This window comes from Xenopus laevis, chromosome 3L (assembly GCF_017654675.1).
Source record: "Xenopus laevis strain J_2021 chromosome 3L, Xenopus_laevis_v10.1, whole genome shotgun sequence".
In the NCBI taxonomy this organism is placed as follows: Eukaryota; Metazoa; Chordata; class Amphibia; order Anura; family Pipidae; genus Xenopus; species Xenopus laevis.
The window spans coordinates 31,955,355-31,981,530 of record NC_054375.1 but is presented as its reverse complement, the minus strand read 5'-3'; the positions used below and the strand labels follow the sequence as shown (position 1 = coordinate 31,981,530).

General features: G+C 38.3%; 1 protein-coding gene across 4 annotated transcripts in view; it reads right to left on the bottom strand.

The window, feature by feature from the left end:
* Nucleotides 1-26,176, bottom strand: part of LOC108710852 (phospholipid-transporting ATPase VB) — a 663,706-nt gene that overhangs the window by 53,465 nt on the left and 584,065 nt on the right. For all 4 annotated transcript variants that reach the window (XM_018252031.2, XM_018252034.2, XM_018252030.2 and 1 more), the window contains one exon: nucleotides 424-628. In XM_018252031.2, coding sequence (XP_018107520.1) covers nucleotides 424-628 — 205 coding nt within the window. The remainder of the gene's footprint in view (nucleotides 1-423; nucleotides 629-26,176) is intronic.

The window sequence follows — 26,176 nt, the reverse complement described above, 5'->3', positions numbered from 1 at the left end:
CTTCTACATTTACTACCTCAATTTTAGTCCACCTGTATTCTTGTTAAGGGCAATTTCAGGGAAAAAAAACCCATCAAATTGGATGGCCTGCCCTTTGCTGTGCTTGTTCATTAAGCTCTTTGTGTGCCCTCTTTGCACTGATTGTGGATTTCCTTGTTCTGAGCTATAGTTTGTTGTCTGCCAGATGTCCCTAACCTCTGGCCTGTATATTGTACCTAGCCACATGCCCTGACAATGAGTTTACTGAGCGACCTAAACAGGTTTCACTTAGACAAAAAAGATGAACTTGATGACCAAGCTTCAATACTTTCAATTGAATGCAGAACTATCACATTCAGGCTGCACAGTGTTAGCTCCTAATAGGTTGCAACTGTCAAGTCTGCAATGGTCTTCTCCTGAAAATGTGAAATAAGGAAAGCTTACTTGATTAGAAAATCCTTTGACCACTTGTCTTTGCTTCAGATTGGTTTCCCCATCGAGGTTAGCCGTCTCTATGTGGCATATACCGTTCTGGTCAGAGCAGTAGAGAAGCAGTATGTCCGCCGGAATGAACTCATTGCAGAGGAGTTTGACAAAGTCTCCAACACAGACGTCTTTCCAACATTTCTCAACAAAGCTATTACTGCTCCTGTAGGAAAGATGAAGACATGTGATCACTTAAATGTAATAACAAAACACAGATACAATCAAGACACTTAGTGATGAAGATGGGGGGGGAGGGCTATACAATTCATTATCACTATATGTGCTTTGTAAATGTCTCCAGAGCAATCAGATAAAGGTTATGGAGAAATGCAATCACATCTTACCAGAACCAATAAAGTAGCCTCTTTATTTTTTTTTTATTACAGGTATAGGATCTATTATCCAGAATGCTCGGGACCTGTGATTCTCTAAATAAGGGATCTTCCTGCAAGTTGGATCCCATACCAAGTCTGATCAAAATCATTTCAGCATAAAATAAACCCAAATAGGCTGGTTTTGCTTCCAGTAAGGATTCATATCTTAGTCTGGATCAAGTACAAGCTACTGTTTTATTATTACAGAGAAAAAAATCATTTTTTTAAATATTAGAATTATTTGCTTATACTGGGCTCTATGGGTGATGGCCTTTCCATAATTCTGAAATTTCTAGATAATGGGTATTTCTAATAAGGGATTCCATACCTGTAATAAAATAAAGTATTATGCCTTTGCTAAACCACAGAAAATTACCCCCGTTGTCCATTATATGCCACCCCACATTAATACCTTTTAAAGGACCTGTGTGTGTGTCAGTAATGGCAGCTATTCTGTAAAAAAAAATCCATGTTTATATTAATAGAACATGCATTTACTATAAGGCTTAATATCTTATATATCATCCCTAAACTATAATGAGACGGCAATTTCCAATTGATCGTGAAACAAACACTTCACATCAAGAATATCCACTCACAGTCAATATTATCCTGAAGATCCATCGTCAGTCAATTCACTGCCCTCTAACTTCTTGTAATGTGTTTGTTCTGTTGTGTTCTGTAATTATTTGCACCACTTCTGTAGCTTCTTCTCAAGAAGAATGTGTATTTCTCAATAACTATAATAGTATTGCCTTGGAGACCATGATTATTTTAAGGGATATATACCACTTGTGAGTACTATCGCTTCCCACAAAACACATCCATTTTATATTTCATCCAAGGTTTCTCGTGTTTTACTTGAATTGCTCCTGATCTTTGTATTATTACAATGCTTGTAATGTACAGTGCATTATATATAAGCAGCTCTATTTAAACACAAACACAGAAATACAGACAACCAGGTTCTCAATCTTGTCCGTTCATTTAATCACTGTAATGTGACCCTTTGTCCACCCCTTAGATATGGAAATCTAATATAAATGGATGTGCATAGAGACAGGTCTTTAGATGAAACGAAATAACCATCACAGACTTTGCCACGGATAACCAATACCAGCCAATCAGAAAGTAGCATTTGCTGGTTAGAAAGGAAATATCTCTCAGTGGCTTCAAAGCAGTTGCTTTTTTTTTTTTTGAATTTCAAGCTGGGAGGTGAGTTTTAATTGCATAAAAACTAAGTATACTGCCAAGTAGAGCCTCCTATTGGCTGCTAGTTTACATAGGGGCTACCAAATAACCAACCACAGCCCCAGGGACTTTTTTCATGCTTGTGTTGCTCCCCAACTCTTTTTACAAGGTTGGGGACCCTGCACTACATTACGATCTGCTTCTGAATGTCACCGCTCTAGTCCTCTCAACCCATACCTGAATTCAAGACTTCTCTTGAGCTTCTACCAGATTCTAAAATTCCCTAACACAATCAGTGTTAGGGAATTCAGACTCTCCCCTTCCCTTCGAATAGTCCCTTAACATCTACCTGTTTAAAGAAGCCCTTGAATTATCAAAAATCAACAGTTAATATTTTTCTTGAAATAAACCTTATGTGACCATAGTTCCCCAACCCTTTAGACTGTAAACTTGTGAGCAGGACCCTCTAATATTTCATTCTATAACCCGTTTGTGAATTTCCTGTGACATAACTTGCTTTATTTCTACAGACAGAGCCACATTTCTTGACTATACAACTTAATCAGAACTATTTCTGTTTGGCACCATGCCCGTGTGACATGAAATACCCTGAGGTGTTTCTTGAAACCAAATTAGGTGTTTTAAGTAAAAAGTTGATATAAAATGTCACAGTGCAAGAAGACTTTTATGCATGCATTCATTACAAGGTGAATTCAAATGTAAATGTGGCATTTTGCAGCTATTTTTCAGATCTCACTGGCGTTTCAAAGATCCTGTCAAATAAAACTATGCATAAAATAATAACATTAATCACCAGTTGGATAAATATGTATTATTTATGGCATAATGGGTCAAGAAACGCTATGCTGAATTTGTTTTAGTCACTCACTCACTGCCTAATTCAAATCAGGCAATATAAAAATAAAAATCACATATTATACTCGGATATGCTTAAGACAGAAGTGCCACAATTACAGTTCACAAGATATTATCTTAGATGACACCTCCACAGCCAAAATACTGCCGTGCCACACAGTTGTGTTTAGTAATAATATCTTTACTTTGAATTTAAGTGGTTCTAAAATTGTAAAACAAAAACTGATTTTCAGGTTCTCCCCACAAAAATAAACATATAACCAATTTATTTGCTTTAAAAATATTGCACCATTTCAGAAATAAAGGCTAAAGTTAGTCCGGTTTCCTCCTGTGACTTGACAGCCATTCGTATTGATGTTCTGATGGCCTCTGGCTGTGCTGCTTATGAGGAATTTTTGGTTGCTATTTGAAAAACAAAAAATATGAACATTGCTTTTGTTTGGCCTTTCAACAGATCAGAGCTAACACTTCCTACTAAGCAGCACAGCCAGCCACCATCAGAACCAACGACAAGCTTTAATTTCTGAAACAGAATATTTTTAAAGCAAATTAATTGCGTTTATTTTTGTGAAAAGAACCGGAAAATCAATTTTTGTTTTTGATTTTAGAACCCCTTTAAAGGGATACTGTCATGGGGAAAAAAAATTCCAAAATGAATCTGTTAATAGTGCTGCTCCAGCAGAATTTTGCACTGAAATCCATTTCTCAAAAGAGCAAACAGATTTTTTTATATTCAATTTTGAAATCCGACATGGGGCCAGACATATTGTCAATTTCCCAGCTGCCCCAAGTCATGTGACTTTTGCTCTGATAAACTTCAATCACTCTTTACTGCTGTACTGCAAGTTGGAGTGATATCACCCCCCCTCCCTTTTCCCCCCCCAGCAGCCAAACAAAAGAACAATGGGAAAGTAACCAGATAACAGCTCCCTAACACAAGATAACAGCTGCCCGGTAGATCTAAGAACAACACTCAATAGTAAAAACCCATGTCCCACTGAGACACATTCAGTTACATTGAGAAGGAAAAACAGCAGCCTGCCAGAAAGCATTTCTCTCCTAAAGTGCAGGCATAAGTCACATGACCAGGGGCAGCTGGGAAATTGACAAAATGTCTAGCCCCATGTCAGATTTCAAAATTGAATATAAAAAAATCTGTTTGCTCTTTTGAGAAATGGATTTCAGTGCAGAATTCTGCTGGAGCAGCGCTATTAACTGATGCGTTTTGAAAAAAAAAAACATGTTTTCCGATGACAGGTTCCCTTTAAGACTCGTACCTTAATCATCTCCATAACACAGATAAGGAAGGTAGGAAAGAGTATTTCGTTGGCAGGGCAGTCATTTGTAAAGGATAGGTACTGGAACTGGGCCTAACAGTTAAATTTTCAGCTCCATTTATTGACCAAAGAACATCTAGATAATACCTTCATTTATTCACGGTGTAGCTTATTTTATGAAAACAATAAAAAAACAAAGCTTGAATCACAGCTAACAAGTACTGTAAAAAGACCTTTGGCGCATTCAATAATGCTAATGCAATAAAAGGGATGCTAAGTTCAAAAACAACCTTTGCTTAATTGTGTACATCAAAATATGCATGATACATAAGCCTTTTATTCTCTGTCTGACCTACTGGCATAGATCTATTAATACAGGGAATCCCCATATCTTTCTTATGACTCCTCTTTGGCACAAACTCCAAAGCTTATTTTCTTGTACATGAGGGTCACAGACTCGATTAAATGGATCATACACTAGGTGATATCTGGACATCTGACATAGACTGCCAAATTGCACTGAAATACAGAATTTATCTAGATAATATTTCAGGCATATGTCTTTATGTATTTACTGTTGAGAGTCATCAGTCAACTGTTTTATTTCAAGTACACCCTTATGCATTCAACAATTGAATCTGATTTCTGGCTGCTGGATGACTCTGAACATATATCAAACAGTTACAAACACACAAGATAGATAAAAGGAAAAAAAAATCAACGTCTAATTGCCTGGCTTAAAGTGTCCATGTTGCATGGATAGCCCATTTAAGATGTTGTGGGTGAAGAATAAAAGAGGTCAACAACTAGGATACACATTTAGAGGGGAAAGTGATTTGCTCTTACAATGGACCCAATTCAATGGATCATTGAAACCACACTTTACACAGAGAAAATGCAAAGAGCTACTTTGTTACATTTGTTTGTAGACATTAGTGAGATCAATTGCAGGAGAGGTGAGTTGGTTCAATTGGTTCTCAACCTAACATGCTGACGTAGTTGAGCCAACAAGAACTTTATTTTTAGTACTTTGCACTTTCAATAGGAGGGCAAAAGCCTGATGTCATTAAATACGTCATTAAGAAGGTCACATCCAAGTCCTCCTGTAAGGCCAGAGCAGGGATAGTCTGGAATCCTTAGTTCTTTAGATAAACCACCACCAAACGACTTCTTTTAATTGTTTGAACCTTGATGCCTTGCTCTTTGGCACAGAGAAGCTGCAATCTATAGAAATATTCATCAGAACCACAGAAATAGTCCTATTTGTTCCTACAGAATACCAAGACATGCCTCCCAGAGAAACTATGTCTGTACATGATTAGATTCAGCTTCAGACAAGTGGGCTATAAGTTTAGATACATATATTTCAGAATATTCATATAAACTCACTTTAAATAGAGGACCCTTTAGAAACTGTTTTATGCACAATAACAGGAACAAAATACTTTCTAGATATATTTTAAAAATATAAGACTTGCCAGTGACCTATAAGAGCTTAGTTCAATTTTTCTGTATCTACATATTATCCTTATTACTTTTCATATAAAACTGTTCTATATATTCTATAATGCCAGGGTTCACAAAAGGTATTTGTACGATCACTAAGGTAAAACGCTGTGCACTCACTGTCAAATACTTGGCTCATTATTGTACACGTGAATTGGTTTTTGCTTCAGGCGTGGCCTGCTGCCAAGAAATGGTCTTGACGCGCCCAAAAAAGCATTTCTAATTTTAGATTTAATATGAGTCGCTTATTGCCGTTTTGCAGTACACAGGAAGTAGTGTTTTCAAACAGTATGTTTTTAATAAAGTATTGATTTTAATAAACTTTATGCAGGGTAGACCTATTATTCGTGGGGGGATTTTTTAATACAAAATTGTTTAGTGTTACTGTTCCTTTAAATGGGTGGTTCACATTCAAGCTAACTTTTAGTATGTTATCGAAGACTGATTCTAAGCAATTTTTCAATTGGTCTTTGTTATTTATTTTTTATATAGTTTAATTATTTGCCTTCTTATTTTATGAACACCATAAGAAAACAAAAACAATAAACAGCTAATAAGTACTGTAAAAAGACCTTTGGCCCATTCAGAATGATAAAGGGGGCAGATTAAAGGGATGCGAAGTTCAAAAACAACCTTTGCTTAATTGTGTCTAGTAAAGCAAAATATGCATGATACATAAGCCTTTTATTCTCTGTCTGAGCCACCGGAAGAGATCTATTAATACAGGGAATCCCCATATCTTTCTTATGACTCCTCTTTGGCACAAATGAATCCTTCTGATATTACAAAGTCTGGCCATACTCCAAATCGTATTTACTTGATGGCCACAGACTTGACTAAACAGATCATACACAAAGTGATCTCTGTAAAAATGTGGTCTCTGACAGACTGCCAAATTACACTGAAGAGTCTTCTGACTCTTTCCAGCTTTGAAATGGGGGTCTGACTCCATCTAAGTCTCTGCCTCTGTAAGGCTATAAATATATTGTTATTGCTACTTTTTATTACTCATCTTTCTATTCAGGTCTCTCATATTCATATTCCAGTCTCTTATTCAAATCAATGCATGGTTGCTAGGGTAATTTGGACCCTAGCATCCAGATTGCTGAATATGCAAACTGGAGAGCTGCTGAATAAAAAGCCAAATATCTCAAAAACCACAAATCATTAAAAATGAAAATTATTTTAATAATACTGGTGAACAATCCCTTTACATTTGATAAAAAATATGTTAATCTGATGAGACTATGCTAGGAACCCTATTTCCTTCTCGCTTTAACCCTATTGGTTAAAAACTTTAAAGGAGAAGGAAAGCTCCAAGACAGTTTATTGCCAACAGATTAGCCACAAAAGTGTCGTTATATTTATTCTGCAGAATGCTTTACCATACCTGAGTAAACAGCTCTAGACACTGTCTCTGTTTGTTTAGGATAGAAGCTGCCATGTAAGCTTGGTGTGACATCACTTCCTGCCTGAGTCTCTCCCTGCTCAGATTACAGCAGGGATGGGAGGAGGGAGGGGGAGAGGAGCAAACTGAGCATGCTCGAACCCTGCCCTGGAGGTTTATGCTGAAAACAGGAAGTCTGATACAGAAGCCCATGAGTACACAATAAAAGGAAAGAAATGCTGTGTTTCTTTTGACAGAGGACTCGGAGCAGCATTACTTTGAGGGTTTACTGGTGTATTTATATAGACCTTTCTGATAAAGCTTACTTAATTTTAGCCTTTCCTTCTCCTTTAACAACTGACCTATCAGTGTTTTTTGACCTTATGCTTCATAAGGTTATACTGGAGGTCAAAATGAATAGGTTGAACGGAAAATATATTGACAAATAAGCAGATAAACTGTAAAATTAAGCAGGAATTTTTTTTTTACATCCAATAGGATGGAAAGTTGGTTTGGGAATACAAACAATTAATTTCCTGTACATTCAGAAGGATGTATAAACCTTAAGGCTGTGGCTCATGGGGTATAATCATGCCAATAACAGTCAAAATGCCCCAGTCTGTCTGTCACCATTATATTTGCATTAGTGTATCTGGCTCATGTTTATTGTCTCTAAACATGACACTAATAAAACACATTCTAGATTCTTCTTCACAAAGGTAGTGACATTCATACAGTCGCTATATACAGGCATGGGATTAGTTATCCAGAATGCTCGAGGCCTGGCATTTTCCAGATAACGTATCTTTCCTTAATTTGGATCTTCCTACCTTAAGGCTACTAGAAAATAATGTAAACATAACTAAACCCAATAGGCTGGTTTTGCTTCCAATAAGGATTAAATATACAGTATCTTAGTTGGGATCAAGTACAAGGTACTGTTTTATTATTATAGACAAAAAGAAAATCATTTGGATTTTAACTTGGATTATGTGGGTAAAATGAAGTCTATGGGAGACGGCTGTCCCATAATCCTGAGCCTTCTGGATAACAGGTTTCTGGATAACGGATACCATACCTGTACTGTATCTACAGTTGGCTTATATCATTTTTTTGCCTTTGGTCAATGGATCTCTGTCTTGGTTGGGGCAAATTCATTCTAATGAACCTTTAAGTTAACCGTACATGGGCTGATAAAAGCTCAGAGGGTCCAACCCAATCGATATCTGGTTGAAATCTGAAATCAGCTTTATCTCAATTGGACAGGCTTGAAAATCCCATAAAATGGGGACAGCATCTGTGCGTCTATGTGTTTCTCTCCCTTCGATTCTCCGTAGACCCATGTTACTATCATCCCAATTTACCCATATCACACAAGGACAGTGACCTTAGTACCAAACGATTGGATGTTAGCATTGTGTACCCATCTTTATAATAGTAACAATGTATCAGTTCAGGTGAGACACCCACTTAATAATGGATGGAATGAATAAATGTATTGAAGTGCTATTGCGTATATTGCAACAGGTGGAAACCTGGTATCCAAAAAGCTCCAAATTACAGGAAGGCCATCTCCCATAGACTTCATTTTAATCAAATAATTCTGATTTTAAAAAATGATTTAGTTTTTTTGTTGTAATTATAAAACAGTTTGTACTTGATCCAAACTAAGATATAATTAATCCTTATTGGAAGCAAAACCCTCCTATTGGGTTTAATTATTGTTTATATTATATTTTAGTTGACAAGGTTTGAAGATCTAAATTATGGAAAACTCCAGGTCCAAAGCATTCTGAATAGCAGGTTCCATACATGTATTAGATATGGAAAAACAGTTCTGAAACACAGAAACGCGCTCCATTCGCTGGCACTCACGTGCGATACATCAAAAGAGTATCAACAAGGATTCTTCTTTAAAGGGATGGTGTCATGATTATTATGTTGTAGTTTTTATTTCTAAATTACACTGTTTACACTGTATATAATTCACTATACAATATAAAATTTAATTTTCTTTATGTATAATATTGGTGTGTAGGCGCCATCTTAGGTCATTTTGCCTGGTCATGTGCTTTCAGAAAGAGCCAGCACTTTAGGATGGAACTGCTTTCACGCAGGCTGTTGTTTCTCCTACTCAATGTAACTGAATGTGTCGCTGTGGGACATGGATTTTACTATTGAGTGTTGTTCTTAGATCTACCAGGCAGCTGTTATCTTGTGTTAGGGAGCGGTTATCTGGTTACCTTCCCATTGTTCTGTTAGGCTGCTGGGGGAAAAGGGAGGGGGTGATATCAATTCAACTTGCAGTTCAGCAGTAAAGAGTGACTGAAGTTTATCAGAGCACAAGTCACATGACTGGGGGCAGCTGGGAAACTGACAATATGTCTAGCCCCATGTCAGATTTCAAAATTTAATATAAAACAATCTGTTTGCTCTTTTGAGAAACGGATTTCAGTGCAGAAGTCTGCTGGAGCAGCACTATTAACTGATGCGTTATGAAAAAAACATGTTTTCCCATGACAGTATCCCTTTTAAGTCGCACTTCAGGAACAAGGCAAATTACTTGCATGAATTCTAAAGTTAACTGGTAATGTGGCTGCTTTAAGGCAAGAGAACAATTACATAGAAGGATTCTCAGGCTTGCCTCTGCATGGTTTCCTGGCTACTAATTATATGTTTTTGAAATGGATCTCAAATGAGGACATTCCTGGATGAGGAAATACACTGCGCCTCACTGTGCCATCTCTCTGCCTATAGGAAGTTCCAGTAAGACTAAAACTAGAACATTTATTACATACACTGACACTACATAAAACTACAATTTCTTGTGCCTCACCCAGTTGTATTTGGCACTTAACAATGATACTTCAACTGAGGACAGGAATCAGGACAACTACCGGAACTGTGAAATAAAAATAGGAGCCCTGAGTATCAGTGAGCAGGCACACAGTGAGGCAGAGTCTGTAAGGGTGGGTACAGTATCAGGGGTTGGCCAGGAGATGTGTAACGTGATACCCTTTAAGCCTGGCTTTAATGCAGTCCTTTGAGCTTAGCCCACAAAATATCCTGAACATGTTCTGCCTCAGGCACATCCAAGGGAATCACCTTTCCAAACCCAGAAATAAAGCAAAGCACATTATTACTTGACACATTGCTCAGTGTCCACGTATGTCACAGAAAAACAAGCAAGTCAAGCTGAAGGTTAAAGACAATGCCTCGAATGAGGAATACTATAGATTAAATCCTAATACAGAAAAAAGGTATTTCAGCCCATAAGTAACCAGTGATTTATATTTGAGAATTATGTAAATAGTAATATTCTGGTGAAATTTGCAGTTGCCCTTTTATTTATTTCCTTTTTTTGTTCTGAAGCTTTCAGGCATGGAAGTTTAACTGATATTTGGTTGCTAGGGCTCAATTACCCTAGCAAATAAGAAGCAGCTATAAAGTTAGAATATATATATAACTATATATATATATATATATATATATATATATATATATATATATATATATATATATATATATATATATATATATATATATATATATAACTATATATATATATATATATATATATAATACACAAAAGCCATGAATATCCTGTAAATTATATCCTTATAAACGGTGAGTTCTGATGTCATCAGTTATAAACGGTGAGTTCTGATGTCATTTCTGTCACATGACTCATTGAAATTTGTGTATTATAATAAATAAAGTACCCCCAGTTGTAAAATATGAGGATATTAGAAGTTACCTCGGAGTTCCATGACCTGTATAAAAACACTCGGCCTTCGGCCTCGTGTCTTTATATGGTCATGAAACTCCTCGGTAACTTATAATATCCCTATATTTTACAAAAGGGGGTACTTTATTCACTATATATATATATATATATATATATATATATATGAATTAAAGAGGGGAGAGACAAGTAATAAGGGCATCTAAGGGCACATGATAAACAGAATTTCACAATGTTTCAAAGTGCAACCTTTTTATGTTTTACCCTGCCATGAGATCTAGCAGATTTAAGCATATGACAGACTGTGTTATTCTAACACAATTTAAATACAGGTATGGAACCTGTTATGGAAAAATGCCCGGACCTGGGGTTTTCTTGATAAGAGATTTTTCTGTAGTTTTGATATTCATACCTTAAGTCTACCTGAAAATCATGTAAACATTAAATAAACCCAATAGGCTGGTTTTGCTTCCAATACGGATTAATTATATCTTAGTTTGGATCAAGTACAAGCTACTGTTTTATTATTACAGACTAATAGGAAATCATTTTTTTAAAATTTGGATTATTTTGATAAAATGGAGTCTATGGGACATGGCATTTCCGTAATTCGGAGCTTTCTGGATAATGGATTCCATTGGTGTAATGCTATGGTCTGCAGAAGCTCAGTATGTTGTGTCAGCGACTGTTGCAAGGGTTAATAATAACAACAACCAGCGCATAAAATTAAAGATGGACAGATTAGTAGGAGAGGCCCTTAATTGAAAGAAATGTCAGAACCAAGTATAATAAGGAAATAAATATGTAACTTCACAGTTTATTGGTTTTCTGAATGTTGCAATCACTGCCCCGAGGAAGCAGAAAATGAGAAATACAGGTACAGTACAGGTTATGCAGAATGCTCGGAACCTGGGGCTTTCCAGATCATGGATATTTCTGTAATTTGGATCTTCATACCTTAAATCTACTAGAAAACCAATTTAACATTAAATAAACCCAAATAGGCTATTTTTTCTTCCAATGAGGGTTTAATTATATCTTAGTTTGGATCAAATACAAGCTACTGTTTTATTATTATAGAGAAAAAGGAAAACCATTTTTAAAAATTAGAATTATTTGTATAAAATGGCGTCTACGGGAGACAGCCTTTCCGTAATTCTGCATAACTGGTTTATGGATAACGGATCATATATGGGATCTATTATCCGGAATCCCTGGGACCGTGGGTGTATAAGGAATATTTCTGTAATTTGGACCACTGTACATTGAGTCTGCTAAAAGCCATTTAAACATTAAATAAACTCAATTTTTAGGGACGCATTCAAGAAACCAGCATATGAAGGGGCATTTTGTGAAGTGTGCACATTGTAATTTTAAGACAACGTTTGCCATTTTCCCCCTACAATTCAATATTCTTTCCTACAAATCCAGCAAAATTATGGCTGTACAATTGCACATAGGGATGCCACCATTTTGGTTTGACCTGGACGGTTCTGCCCACAACTCCCTGCCTGATTTTTCCCTGACCGATGCAATGATCAGCCAATTGCTGATCACCAAGTCATAGTCCAGCCCCTGATGTTACAATCAGACTCTTGATGTCACTAGTCCCGCTTGTGATGTCAACGTCCCATCACATCACTGCCCACAACCCTGCCCAGAGTGCAAGTAGCAGAAAGGCCGCAACCCTGATTGCACCCAATGTGTGAAAATCCAAGTGTTTAGACATATGAATCTAATAAATACAGGCATGATTTTTGCATGACTGCAATTGTTGCGGTGTTATTTTATATGCCTCTACTCTTCTAGACACATAGTGCGATACTTCCAAATATAGGGACATAATAAGCCTTAAGAGAGTTGCATCATGTCGGCTTTGTATCAAGCCCTGACAAATACGAATGGATTAGATATACTTCTCACATTTGAATGGTTTCCCATGACTATAACTGAGAGAAGAATTCATGGGAGAATTCTCAAAATAACATTTTCATCTGAGCTACATTGGCACTTTAGCGTTTACTATAACCAAAAGAAATGTTTGCTTTTTCAGATTTTTCAGCCATCTTTTAATTTCTTTTAAACCGCTAATTCTCCCAGTGTCAGAAGGCAAGACATTCCCTGAAGAATCAGGAAGATATAGAACAGCTATCAGCTCTGATTAATATTCTGTGAGTATTAGAGTTACTATATATGCGGTATTGATGCATTGCCGGATGTCGGAGCAGAGATATATTACGCTGAGTTAATAAGACACCCTATATCTCTGTCACATACTCAGTGATTATCTGTAACTTTTCTATTCTTAATCCCTTAGGAGAAGCAAACTATATCACCATGCAATATCAGGAGGTTTCCCTCATAATTTTGTAAGGTTAAGGACACACGGGCGGATTCGGGGTGATTAGTCGCCCCGGTGACAAATCGTCTCTTCTTCGGGCGACAAATGAAAAATCGCCAGCGGTATGGCACGTGCGGCGCTTCGTTTTCCGTAGTCGCCCGAAGTTGCCTCACAAGGAGACTTCGGAAAATTAAGTCCCGCGAGTGCCATACCGCTGGCGATTTTTCATTATAGCCGGTGGGAAGGCAGTTCGGGGACATTGTCAACCCGAAGAAGAGGCGATTTGTTGCCGGGGCGACTAATCTCTTCGAATCTGCCCGTGTGGCCTCACCCTAAATAAGAGCAACGCTGAACTCGGTGCAAAATCATGTGCAAGCGGTTCAGTCGGCATTGGCTCTTGTGTGGAGTAAACTTATCTCCAGGGACAGTTGCAGCAAACTGCAAGAATAAAAGAGATAAGAAATGATCATTCTGGTTTCATTAGTGCTTTGGGGAACACTTACTTATTTAGTTTAAGAGGTCTATCCATACATGCTATGGCAAAGCACTCTCCCCAACATGGAGCATAGCACTCACAAGGGGTATTTTCCTGCAAAGATAGCATTGGTTCCCCCAACAGGAGAGTGGGCTCTATCAGCAGGCACTTCTGGTGGAGGGAAACATTTTTTTATTCTAGGTACCCAATGAAGGGGTGGTTTGCCTTTAAGTTGACTTTTAGTATTTTATATTAAGGCTCATTCTAAGCAACATTCCTGTCTGCCTTCATTTTTCAGAATTATTCAGACTCTTTCCAGCTTTCAAATGGTGGTCACTGACCCCATCTTAAAAAAACCAAAAAGGCGACAAATGTATTGTTATTGCCACTTTTTACTACTAGGCCTCTCCTATTCATATTCCACTCTAATTAAAATCAATGCATGGTTGCTAGTGTAATTTGGACCCTAGCAACCAGATTGATGAAATTGCAAACTGGAGAGCTGCTGAAGAAAAAAATAGCTCAAAAAACACAAATAATAAATGAAAACCAATTAAAAAATGTCTCCGAATATCACCCTCTGCATCATAATAAAAGTTCATTTAAAGGTGAACAACCCCTTTGAATAAATGGCTAAAGTGCTGTCAAGTTTACATGAGTGTTGTTCTTTTTACTTTTCAAGACTGATGACAATGTCCAGCCTGATTTACAGGGAACAAAAACAAAGCTAAAAAGTGGATAAAACAAGAGTGCAGGTGGGGATCCTATATATTCTAGCCACCGTCCCTACATTTATAGGGTTTGGAAGAATAAACACATATAAATAGATCTTGCACCGGATGAAAGCAATGGTTTACAAGCAGAATTAAGCCCTTGTTCAACCCCCGTCACCACTCCATGGCACTAATATTAAATATATAGCAGGGATATATATATATATATATATATATATATATATATATATATATATATGCCAGCCAACCATCGAAGGTTGAGAAAACAGAGTGGGTGCCTTTATATAGGGTAGGTGAGTTTATTCTATTGCTCACTGGCCGGTGACATTACTGCATGCACACTGGCTTATATTGTCTTATGCATACATTATTGGGAAACCCGTTATCCAGAAAGCTCCAAATTATGGAAAGGCTTTTCTTCATTTTATCCATATAATCCACATTTTTAAAAATGATTTCCTTTTTCTCTGTAAAAATAAAACAGTAGCTTGTACTTCATCCAAACTAAGATATTATTAATCATAATTGGAAACAAAGTCAGCCTATTGGGTTTATTTAATGTTTACAGGCCCGGATTTGTGGCAAGGCCACATAGGCCCGGGCCTAGGGCGGCGCAATTTCAGGGGCGGCCCAGCCACATCAGTAACTAGCACTGGAGACTCACGTCAGTCTCCAGTCCTGTTCCCAAGTGTTAAGATGTGCGCATGCGCGCGCACACACTGAGGGGGAAGAGGACGGCAACTGGAAGGGGAGGGACATCGCTGGACAGGGGGAAGCGGAAGTGGAGGCGACAGTGCTGGACAGGGGAAGCGAAGGGGACGGCACAGTGCTGTTCCCGAGTGTTAAGCTATGCGCATGCGCATACACAGAAAGCGGAAGGCCCTGGAAGGCAAGGGGACATCGCTGGACAGGGGCAAACCAGAAGTGGAGGTAACAGTGCTGGACAGGGGAAGCGAAGGGGACGGCACCGGCAGGGGAGCGGGGGCGATGAGTAGAGCCGGCCTAGGGGTGGCAAGTTTGTAAATCCGGGCCTGAATGTTTATATGATTTTATAGTAGACTTAAGGTATGAAGATGCAACTTGCAAAAAGGTCCCATACCTGTATAACCCAAGTAAGGTTGTGCTAAAATGAAAACAAATACTGATCTTAATGACCCCATTCATAGAGGGGTTGTTCACCTTCAAACAACTAGATGTTTTCAGATAGATCACCAGAAATAACGACTTTTTGCAATTAGTTTCTATTTTCTATGTGTCACCGTTTTTCTAATATTGAAGTGTAAAAAGTGTCTTTTTTCACCTTCTAAAGCAGCTCTGGGAGTAGGGGTCTTCGACCCGATAAAATGTTCTAATGGATACATTTAGTTGATACATTTATTTTTTTTGTCCCTGCTGAGCAGAATCTCTGGGTTTCATTACAGGCAGCTGTTAGAACTGATACAATAGTTGCTAATACTCCAGAGATGCTGCTGAGAAATGTATCAACTAAATGTTGCAAAATTATAACTGTTCAGAGTCTGCACCTGAATTACTGAGCTGCCAGACTCAAACAACACAGACAGAGACATTTAACTTTAAACTTTTGGAAGAACAGTAAAAAATAAATAATGGAAAGTAATTGAAAAAAAGTCTTTATTTCTGGGAAACAATCTGAAACCAACTGAACTGAAAAAAGTGTTTGGAAGAAGAACAACCCCTTTAAATACACTTGCATCCAAACATGCTCCATTCAATTCTGTATAGATAGATGTACTAAGCACCAACACGACTACATAGTCTGCTCTGCTGATTTAGGCACAAACCCCATTCAGAAATTGTTAGCCCCAACCAGATTTGAGAAGAAGCATATGCAATTGTTTTTGTTTTTTGACTCATCAGGGGCAATTACACTTGAATTGTGGGGGAAGATACTTCATTGTTGTGGTGAAAGAAACATGGCACCTAATAATAGCACCCTGGACCTCGTAAATGACATATATTGCATATAACTACCTATTAACACATCTAAATCTATTAAGACTTGGTTAAAGTGCTGCCAATATACACAATGCCTTCGATATAAAGTATTGTTTAGATACAAAATGATTGCTTTTACTCATCGCTTTTGCTTTAATGCCTCTGAGCTTATTTAGAAAAGGTATATTCAAGATGTGATTCAAAGGACACTATTTCCGGGGGTTAAAATTGCACTGGAATGCTGAGAAACAGTAAACTGTGAAGGGAATAACCTTGCAATGTATATCTTAATAAATAAGCCCCCTTTTTCTGATTTTTGAGACATATAGATCCCATGTTTTTTTACCCCATCCACGTGATATTGCACATTATTTTAAGGCTCAGACAGGGTCGGACCGGGGGGCCCGGGGCCCAGCGGGACTACTGGCCCAGGGCCCCTCCGGCCTCCCCTGCCAAGATGTGCGTTGTGTCTGTGCGCATGCACGAGGTGGTGTGTTCCTGCACATGCGCGCGGCGCCACATTGCATTAGTATGCATGCGCGTGGCACCACGGTTCTGCGCATGCACACTCACAATAGGCACGAAAAAAAATTTCCGCAAACTCCGACAAAGGGGGTCGCGGCCAGTGTCAGACTGGCCCACCGGGATACCAGGAAAAGTCCCGGTGAGCCCTCATGCTGCTAGACATTTGGCCTATTTCATGGCCATTCCCTATTTCTATGAGAACAAAGAGGCAAAATAGATGGAATAATAGATTATAGTATGCAAAGAAAAGAGACTAGGAGAGTAGAGGTGGAGTGAGTAGAGGAAGAATAATAGTACTGAGAGTGGGCCCCTGGTCTACGATTAATTGGTGAACCCCTGCCCAATGGTTTTTGGGTGGGCCCCTAGTGTCCCAGTCCAACACTGGTCACGGCATTAAGAAAAAGATGCGGGTGTGGACCTGGGCAAGCGGGGCCCACAAGAGTCGGCGGCCCACCGGGTTTTTTGCCGGTGCCCCGCCGGCCCAGTCCAACCCTGGGCTCAGATGAAATGATTTTACTCTTATTTAGCTATGCACCAAGACCAAGTCCAGGATTTGGTTTGGGAATTTAGCCTTTTTCAGCAGGATTTGGATTCAGCCAAATCAAACCCAAATCCTAAAAATCTGATGCCTTTTTTTTTTTTTTTTTTTTTTTAACTGCGACCATGGTTCTCTTTCCTACTTTACCTAAGCAAAATTGGATTTGGTTCGGTACACAGCCGCACTTTTCTCAAGGGATTCAGCCGTATCCTAAAATAGTTGAATTTGGTGCATCCCTACTCTTATTTACACTTATTTTCATCCACAGCCTGAAACAAAAAAGACATGCAAATTAGCCCGTGGCTCTTGCTCTGGAAATGAACTCAAACTGTAAATATTATTAGAAACTTTACAGCAATCAGGTTCTCGGTTTACTGTCAATCTAATAATAGGACTCGTTGCAACGACAGTTTTCTGTCAGCAAAGTTCATGTCCAACATTGAGTTGCTTATGTTGCTTTGTTAGTATTGTCATAGTGTGACTGTACATTCCTCATATGCAGATTTATGGCACACTGTGCCGCACAATGGAGGGAGGAGGCCTGCAAGAGAATGTATTTGTAGCTTAATCCTGGATTTTTATTAAGACTCTTTACCAAGGATATTCATGTCATCATATAGGAGCATTAGCCCTGAACGTGAATGGGAGGATTCCACTAACAGGTTTGCAAGTGCTTATTTATGTACAGTCACAGTGTCACACAGCAAATCTGTCTTAACCAGGAAACCATCATGTATTGGCTTTGCTTCTGAAGCGATTAAACTTTGATTTGGAGATTACAAATATATACACAAAAAAGTGAAAGATTTCTATATTCTCAATGTAAAGGGATTAAGCAGATTATTTTATCTACAGTTGATAAAGACCTTTTTATCTTTCCCTTTGACTTTGAGATTTCATATATATATATATATATATATATATATATATATATATATATACACACACACACACGGTATATATATCCAACAATAACCCAGGTGCGTTTATGAAACGGATGCACACCGGGATTTACATACATTAAAAAATAATTACTTTATTTGGTACATTTAAAATAGATCAGGCCAACGTTCCGGTCTACGTTTAAGTCCTTTGTCTTGACAACATATATATATATTTTTGAATTCCAGGCTTGGAAGAAAGTTTTAATTGCATAAAAACTGAGTATAGTGTCAAGTAGAGCCTCCTGTAGGCTGCCAGTCCACATAGGGGGCTACCAAATAACCAATCACAGTTCTTATTTGGCACCCCAAGGGGTCTTTACATGCTTGTGTTGCTCCCCAACTCTTTTTATATTTTAATGTGGCTCATGGGTAAAAAAGGTTGGGGACCCCTGCTTTAGACTGACGTTCTCATTCTTTGCAATAATAAGACAGTGGAAGTTATTTAAGGAAACTATCATTATTGCTTAGAAAAACGTCCTAATCCCTCATAAATCAGACCAAGAACCTTGTACTTTAAATGACATAAATCCATATTAACTGCAATAAATCCTATTTTTTTTTAATGTTGCATGGTATTCCCAGTTCCAGAAAGACCTCTTATCTAGATCCCCCCACGTCCCCAGCATACCAGATAATAGATCCCCTACTCGTAACGGATAAAAATAACTCAAAAATAAAGCAAGGCTGAAAAGGGAAGGCAGTGGGGTTAATTATCGAAGGCGGCAGTCGCAGAGGGTGGGGCTTAATGCACAGACAAATAAAAATAATTCTAAAGAGGAGAAAGGGCAACTTGTATCAAGAAGATATTTTTTCTTCTCAAGACAAGAACGTCTTTTCATTCAAAGGAATCCTTTATGTACACGTCTCTCTGTTGCAACATGACTGTTAAATACAATAACAGCTTCAAGTATATGGCTATTAAGTATTGTCTTAATAAATTCCCTGAGTCACTGGCAGAGGAATCCTAACCATGTGCTTTGCTGTCACCGGGCATTGTGGAAGCTGTTATACCACTGCAAACACTGGCACGGAGGATGAATCACATTTTAAAAACCACTAAGCCTATTCTCCTGCCAGCGGATCACATGTACTTGTGGTAAAGGGAAGGAATCCAGATGAGCACGAGATGCTTTCCTGCCCACAACATTCTATGAAAAACATACTTGTTGCCATACATTGAACAAATATGAGCATTATTTTTTTTATTTTTTTAAAAGGGTGATTCACCTTTAAGTTAACCCGGAGAGGAACATTTATCAAAGTTCGAATTTCCAATTCATGTGAGCTTTTCTAAACTCCCATAAATTCGAAATTCGACCAATCGAAATGTATTAAAAAAAAATCCAGTTTTTCAAACTCGGGTGAATTAAATCGACACTAAGAATCGAATGTCAGGAAGGCTGCAAACAACTCCAAACTGATCCCTGGACGTTTGACTTAAACAGCGATTCGGCAGGTTACAAGTGGTGAATAGTCGAATTCGAATGATTTAAAGGGCCCGAGCATGATTAATCTTGAAAATCGAATTCAAATGTTTTTTAAAAACTCAAATTGACAGTTTTGGCAATAAAAAAAATGCAAAATTTCGAATTTACAATTCGAACCTTGATAAATCTATCCCTTAGTATGACCAATTCTAAGCAACCTTTTCCATTGGTCTTTTTTTGAATTATTTGCCTTCTTCTGACTCTTTCCTGCTTTCAAACGAGGGTCACTGACCCCATCTAAAAAAACAAATGCTCTGTAAGGCTACAGATTACAGTTCGGAGAGGCGTTCATTGATTCAAGGTGAGGAGGGGGTCATTCTTCCACTGTATAGATCACTGGAAAGGCCCCATCTAGAATATGCCGTACAGTTTTGGTCTCCATCACTCAAACAGGACATTATTGTATTAGAGAGGGTACAGAGAAGGGCAACTAAGCTGGTAAAAGGTATTGAAAATCTTAGCTATGAGGAAAGACTGGCCAAATTGTGAATGTTCACGCTGGAGAAGAGGGGTGATATGATGTATAAATAATAAGTGGATCATATAATAATCTCTCTAATGCTTTATTTACCAGTAGGTCTTTTCAGCTGACACAACGTCACCCATTCCGATTAGAAGATGTGGAATTATCACTGTTTTTTACAGTGAGAGCTGTGAAGATGTGGAATTAGATAGCTTTAAGAAGGGGTTGGATGGCTTTTTAGCAAGTGAGGGAATACAGGGTTATGGAAGATAGTTTATAGTACAAGTTGATCCAGGGACTAGTCCGATTGCCATTTTGGAGTCAGGAAGGAATTTTTCCCCCTCTCGGGCAAATTGGAGAGGCTTCAGATGAGGTTTTTTTTGCCTTCCTCTGGATCAACTAAAAGTTAAGGCAGGTTAAAGTAGAGTTCAAAGGTTGAACTTGATGGACGTGTGTCTTTTTTCAACCTAATTTACTATGTTACTATGAACAGATTATAACAGTGATCTGAAAAGCAGGGATTATTATTAGAAATGAGCTTTGTGACCCACAAATCAGTTTAGAGTCAGTTATGCACATCATGATTTCTATTCTAGGAAGTTTTTAATGATTAACGTGATAAAGGTCATTATGAAGACCCACTCTAAACAGCATGGTGGGACATTTTGGTGTTCTGACCTATAGCTGAACAATCCCTTCTTTAATGGAACCAAAATAGGTGCTGCTCATGTATTATCAGTCCTGAAAATATCTGAGATACCATGAAGCCTAAGAATGCTTGTGTTGTGCCATGTGAGAATGAACCAAACCCGCCAAATGAGCTGTACACTAACAGTTTTGCAGGATCACCAAACAATGAGTCAATGGCCAGGCTACAATTAAACTAATTGGTCACTACCTGCTTTTGGCTCATTTCCTCAGTCACTTGATGGAGCGCCGTACCACTAATTATAACACTTCCTCAGGAATCCCATCATTATTACATCATTTAACAGATATCCTGGTCTTTATATTATATGTCTATGTGTAATAACGGAACCCCAGCATAAAGGATAGTTATTTCTGTGTTTACTGTGGCTCTATTATATCCTCCTTTCGGCTCTTGGTGGGAAGAGAATCTGGACTTGGAGCCACAGAACTGTAGGTGCCAAAGGCTGTAGTACCTTCTGTTATCTATTGTGTTTTAGTTCATAGACCCTAAAAAGCAGACAGAGTCTGACTCTATTATTCAATTTATTTCGTAGTAGAGGAGGATTGTGAGAAGTGCCCCATGAAGGCAAGAAAAACGTAAGGCGCTATGGGTGCTTCAACTTGTTGTTTATATAAACTATAGTAGAGTTTCTGAAGCAGACACAACAGTTGTACATGTATAGGATCCGTTATCCAGAAAGCTCCGAATTACGGAAAGGCCATCTCCCATAGACTCCATTTGAATCAAATAATTTAAAAATGTAAACATTATTCTCTTTTCCTGTGTAATAGGACAGTATCTTGTACTGCATCCTAACTAAGATATAATACATCAATAATCCTATTGGGTTTAATTCAGCTTTGCATGATTATCTAGTAGACTTAAGGCATGAAGATTCATTATCCAGAAAACCCCAGGTCTCAAGCATTCTGAGTAACAGCCCCCATACTGTACTTAGTGCATGTGGGTAACTAAACTAGATAAAGTCCATGTTCTAAAAAAAACCAGTACATTGTATATGATCCAAACTGAGATATAAATAATCCTTACAGGAAGCGAAACCAGCCTATTGTGTTTATTTAATGTTTACATGATTTTCTAGTAGACTTCAGGTATGAAGATCCAAATTACCGAAATATGCGTTATCCGAAAAGCCGCAGGTCCTGAGCATTCTGGATAACAGCTCCCATACCTGTACCAGCACAGCACAACAGAACATTATATTTTCATTACTTTAAAACACTTTAATTTTTGTTGGTGTTGCCATTCTTTTAAGCTAAAGATCCTGGCCATGTGCATCCCTCCCTCTGTGAAAAGTGGTGAGTTTACCTAATAGAACATTGATAATCTTTTATTTTTTGGAGTCGGAGGAATGTGGCCTTGATAGCAGTTAATAGTTTAAAAAGACCATCCCAAAATAGGGGACTGTTAGCTTGTGACTTTTGTCCTTTCTAAATCCTTTGTGCTTGTTGACAAGTGATGCCATATTCTTGCTTGGTTGTGAGAGGGAAGAGAGGTGACAGAAGCCTTAAGGTATATAGACTAATGGATGCTCACTACCTTAATAACAATGAGTCATTCATGGCCAATTAACATAAAAAAGAGCTTACATTTCTGGTAAGTCAGCATGGATCATTTGGTTTGCAAATGAGTAAAAGGCAACACAGCAAGAACTTGAGTCACTATTTTGGAAGGTTGGGGAATGAATAATAAGAAGGAAAGAGGAGTCATATTCAGATCCGTAGTAAAAGTTTCCCCTCCAATGGGATGCTGTGACAGTCACAATGCAGAAATAACAGATATATTCCAAAAAGGTTTCAACATTAAGGAACCCAGTCGGATTGTTTTGCCAGCAACATGGACTTTTGCTAGTTTAGTTACCCACATGCACAAAGTACAGTATGGGGGCTCTTATTATTATTATTAACATGTATTTATATAGTTCCAACATATTGCGTAGCACTGTACCCAGAATGATTGAGACCTAGGGTTTTCTGGATAATGAATCTTCATACCTTAAGTCTACTAGAAAATCTTGTAAACCCCAAATTAAACCCAATAGGATTATTTATGTATTATATCTTAGTTAGGATTAGTGATGGGTAAATTTATTCGGCAGGCACAAATTCACAGCGAATTTGCGCTATTCGCCGCCAGCGAATAAATACGCGAAACAGCCACAAAAATTCAATGGCAAATATTTGCCGGCATCAAAAAAAATGGACACCGGCGTCGTAAACATAAAAGCGCCGTTTCACGAATTTTTCATTTTTTCCGCTTATTTCGAGGGAAATTCGCAAATTTTTCTGCAATTCAAGACGGTGCAAATTCGCCCATCGCTAGTTAGGATGCAGTACAAGATACTGTCTTATTATTACACAGGAAAAGGGAATAATGTTTACATTATTTGATTAAAATGGAGTCTATGTGAGATGGTCTTTCAATAATTCGGAGCTTTCTGGTTAACGAGTTTCCAGGTAAAAACAAGAATATTGGATAAGGAGAATGGTTTAGATATCGGGTTGATCTCTCTCTCTCTCTCTCATGAGTAGCACAGTTACTTCCAAGTATTAAATCTGTAATTACACTATCTTTAAGGGCAATGGCACACAGGGCAACTTCAATCATTTATGTCACCAAAGTGACTAATAGCTTCTTGGGCCAGGGACAAAACACTCCAAATTGCCTCCAACTCCCTTATGTAGAAGTTGGCTGCAAGCGCAGGATCATCAAAGTCACAAGTATTCAGAGTATTCAGCTCAGAATCGCCACATCTGCTATTTCCCTTACTGTAATTGGGACGAATATCTGGGCCACCCATCCACTGGTTTTTAACTTCTAGCCTCATAGTCTGGGGAACGTTTGGCCCGCAGGCTTATTTTTATACAGTACTATGTATAAAGGCCAGTTGAAAAAGCCGTATGTAGTGAGTGCAGCTAAATTTACAGTGGGTGGCTGAGTAAGATTTCCCAGCAGTTGCACAGAGAAGGCTGTATTGGCTAATACAAGTAGTCTGCCCACAGAGATGTGATACAAGGAGTGAAGGTCAGACAGCCACATACCATAAATGCCTACCTCTGCCCTCGGACTGTCTATTCCCCCCTCCTCCAAGTTTTACTCTAAGTTTCCTTGAAATTGGTTTTACAGTCTGACTCATGGAAGCTCATGAAGGCTAAGGGTCAGGACACACATTCAGATTCAAAGATTAGTCGCCCAACGTCAAATCTCCTCTTCTTCGGGGCAACTAATCTCCCAGAACTGGTTCCTGCTGGCTACAATGTAAATCGCCGGCGGGATGGTACTCGGAGCGTTTAGTTTACCGAAATTGTCCTAAGTTTCCTCTAGCTTTAGGCGACTTCGAAAAACTAATCACTCCGAGTGCAATCCAGCCAGGGGGAGGCAGTTCGGGGAGATTTGTCGGAGAAGAGGAGATTTGTCGCCGGGCGACTAATCTCCCAGAATCTGAGCGTGTGCCCTGACCATAAATTTATTAGCATAAAGTAATGACACCCTAAAACAGGGATTACAAACCTAATCAGATTAGCCTTCCTAGCAGAATAGGAAGCTGCTCCCTGTCTTCTATTGTAGGGCTACTGTACAACACAAAAAGGGATTATTTAACTAAACATTTCATTGCAACGGAAGGCTGTTCCCACATAAAACAGTAAGACGACCAAGCTATGGATTAAATGCATCAGTCAGGACCCTTACAAGACTTTCTGAACTCACACTGGTATAGGATCTATTTTACAGAAACCTGTTATCCAGAAAGCTCCACATTATTGGAAGGCCATCTCCCATTGTGTCCATTTTAAACAAATAGAGGTATTGGATCTATTACTCAGAATGCTTGAGACCTATGGGATTCTGAATAAGGGATCTGGATCACTATACATGGTCTACTAAAAATCATTTAAACTTTAGAGAACTATAGCAAAAATGAAAATTTAATATTAGCTCCATCATACTGAAATAAGAAACATTCTAAATATAATCAATTAAATATTCTGTACCAGTTCTGAAATAATCAAGTTTATATTCACTATCCCTCTCTCAGCATCTGTTTCTCCTCATTCTGTCTTCAATCAGGAGTTGGGTGTCAGATGAATGATCCAATATATCTTATAGGGGGGGTTCCCTTTGCCTAGAAGATGTATTAGAGCTTAATCTATTAAGATCACCAGACATTATGTCTCTCTACGTGCAGAATTTGTGCAAAAGGCAGTTATTCAGTTAGATTTTGTTTGTACTGGAATCCATTTGAGTGAGCTCTAATTCCTCTGCTAGGAAAGGAAGCCCCCCCCCCTATAGGATATATTGGATCATTCATCTGACACCCAACTGCTGCATGAAGAGAAACAGAGGCTGAGAGAGGAATAGTGAATATAAACTTGATTATTTTAGAAACAATGCAGAACATTTAATTTCTTGTATTTAGAAAGTTGCATACTTCAATTGTTTTGCCTCCAATATGGATTCTTGCAGCTTAGTTACCATGAAGAACAATGTACTCTTTTATTATTACAGGGAAATATTTTTTTTTTAAAATTAGAATAATTTGCTCAAAATGGAGTCTATGGGAGATGTTCTTTCTGTAATGGGCTTCCAATCTCATACTTGCAATTTTTCTTTGTAATAACAAGGCAGTACCGCGTACTTGATGGTAACTAAGCTGCATGGATCCATATTCTATTGGGTTTTTTAATGTTTACAGGGTACCCCCTTCAATAATACCAGGGTTGGACTGGACATTCGGGACACCGGGAGAAATGGCCCTGGGCCATTGAAGAGGTGCACCAGCCCAGGACTTGAGGTTAGAAATAATAACTATTAGGGGGTGTCTGGCATATTAACACCCCAGCTGACTAAGCCTTTCCTTGTCCTTTACAATAGTTCTATATAACACATCAACCTGAAGTGAAACCTGGGGATAAATAATAGGAACCCAAACAAACTTCAGTGGGACCTAGGCTCTGGAAACTTTCTGGTCTATCCCATGAACACCCGGTATATGTAATGGCGCTATAAAGTATAATATAAGTATACAGGTATGGGACCTATTATCCAGAATGCTCGGGACCTGGGGTTTTCCGGATAACGGATCTTTCCGTAATTTAGATCTTCATACCTTAAGTCTACTAGAAAATCATGTAAACATTAAATAAACATAAAAAGCTGTTTTTTTCTTCGAATAAGGATTG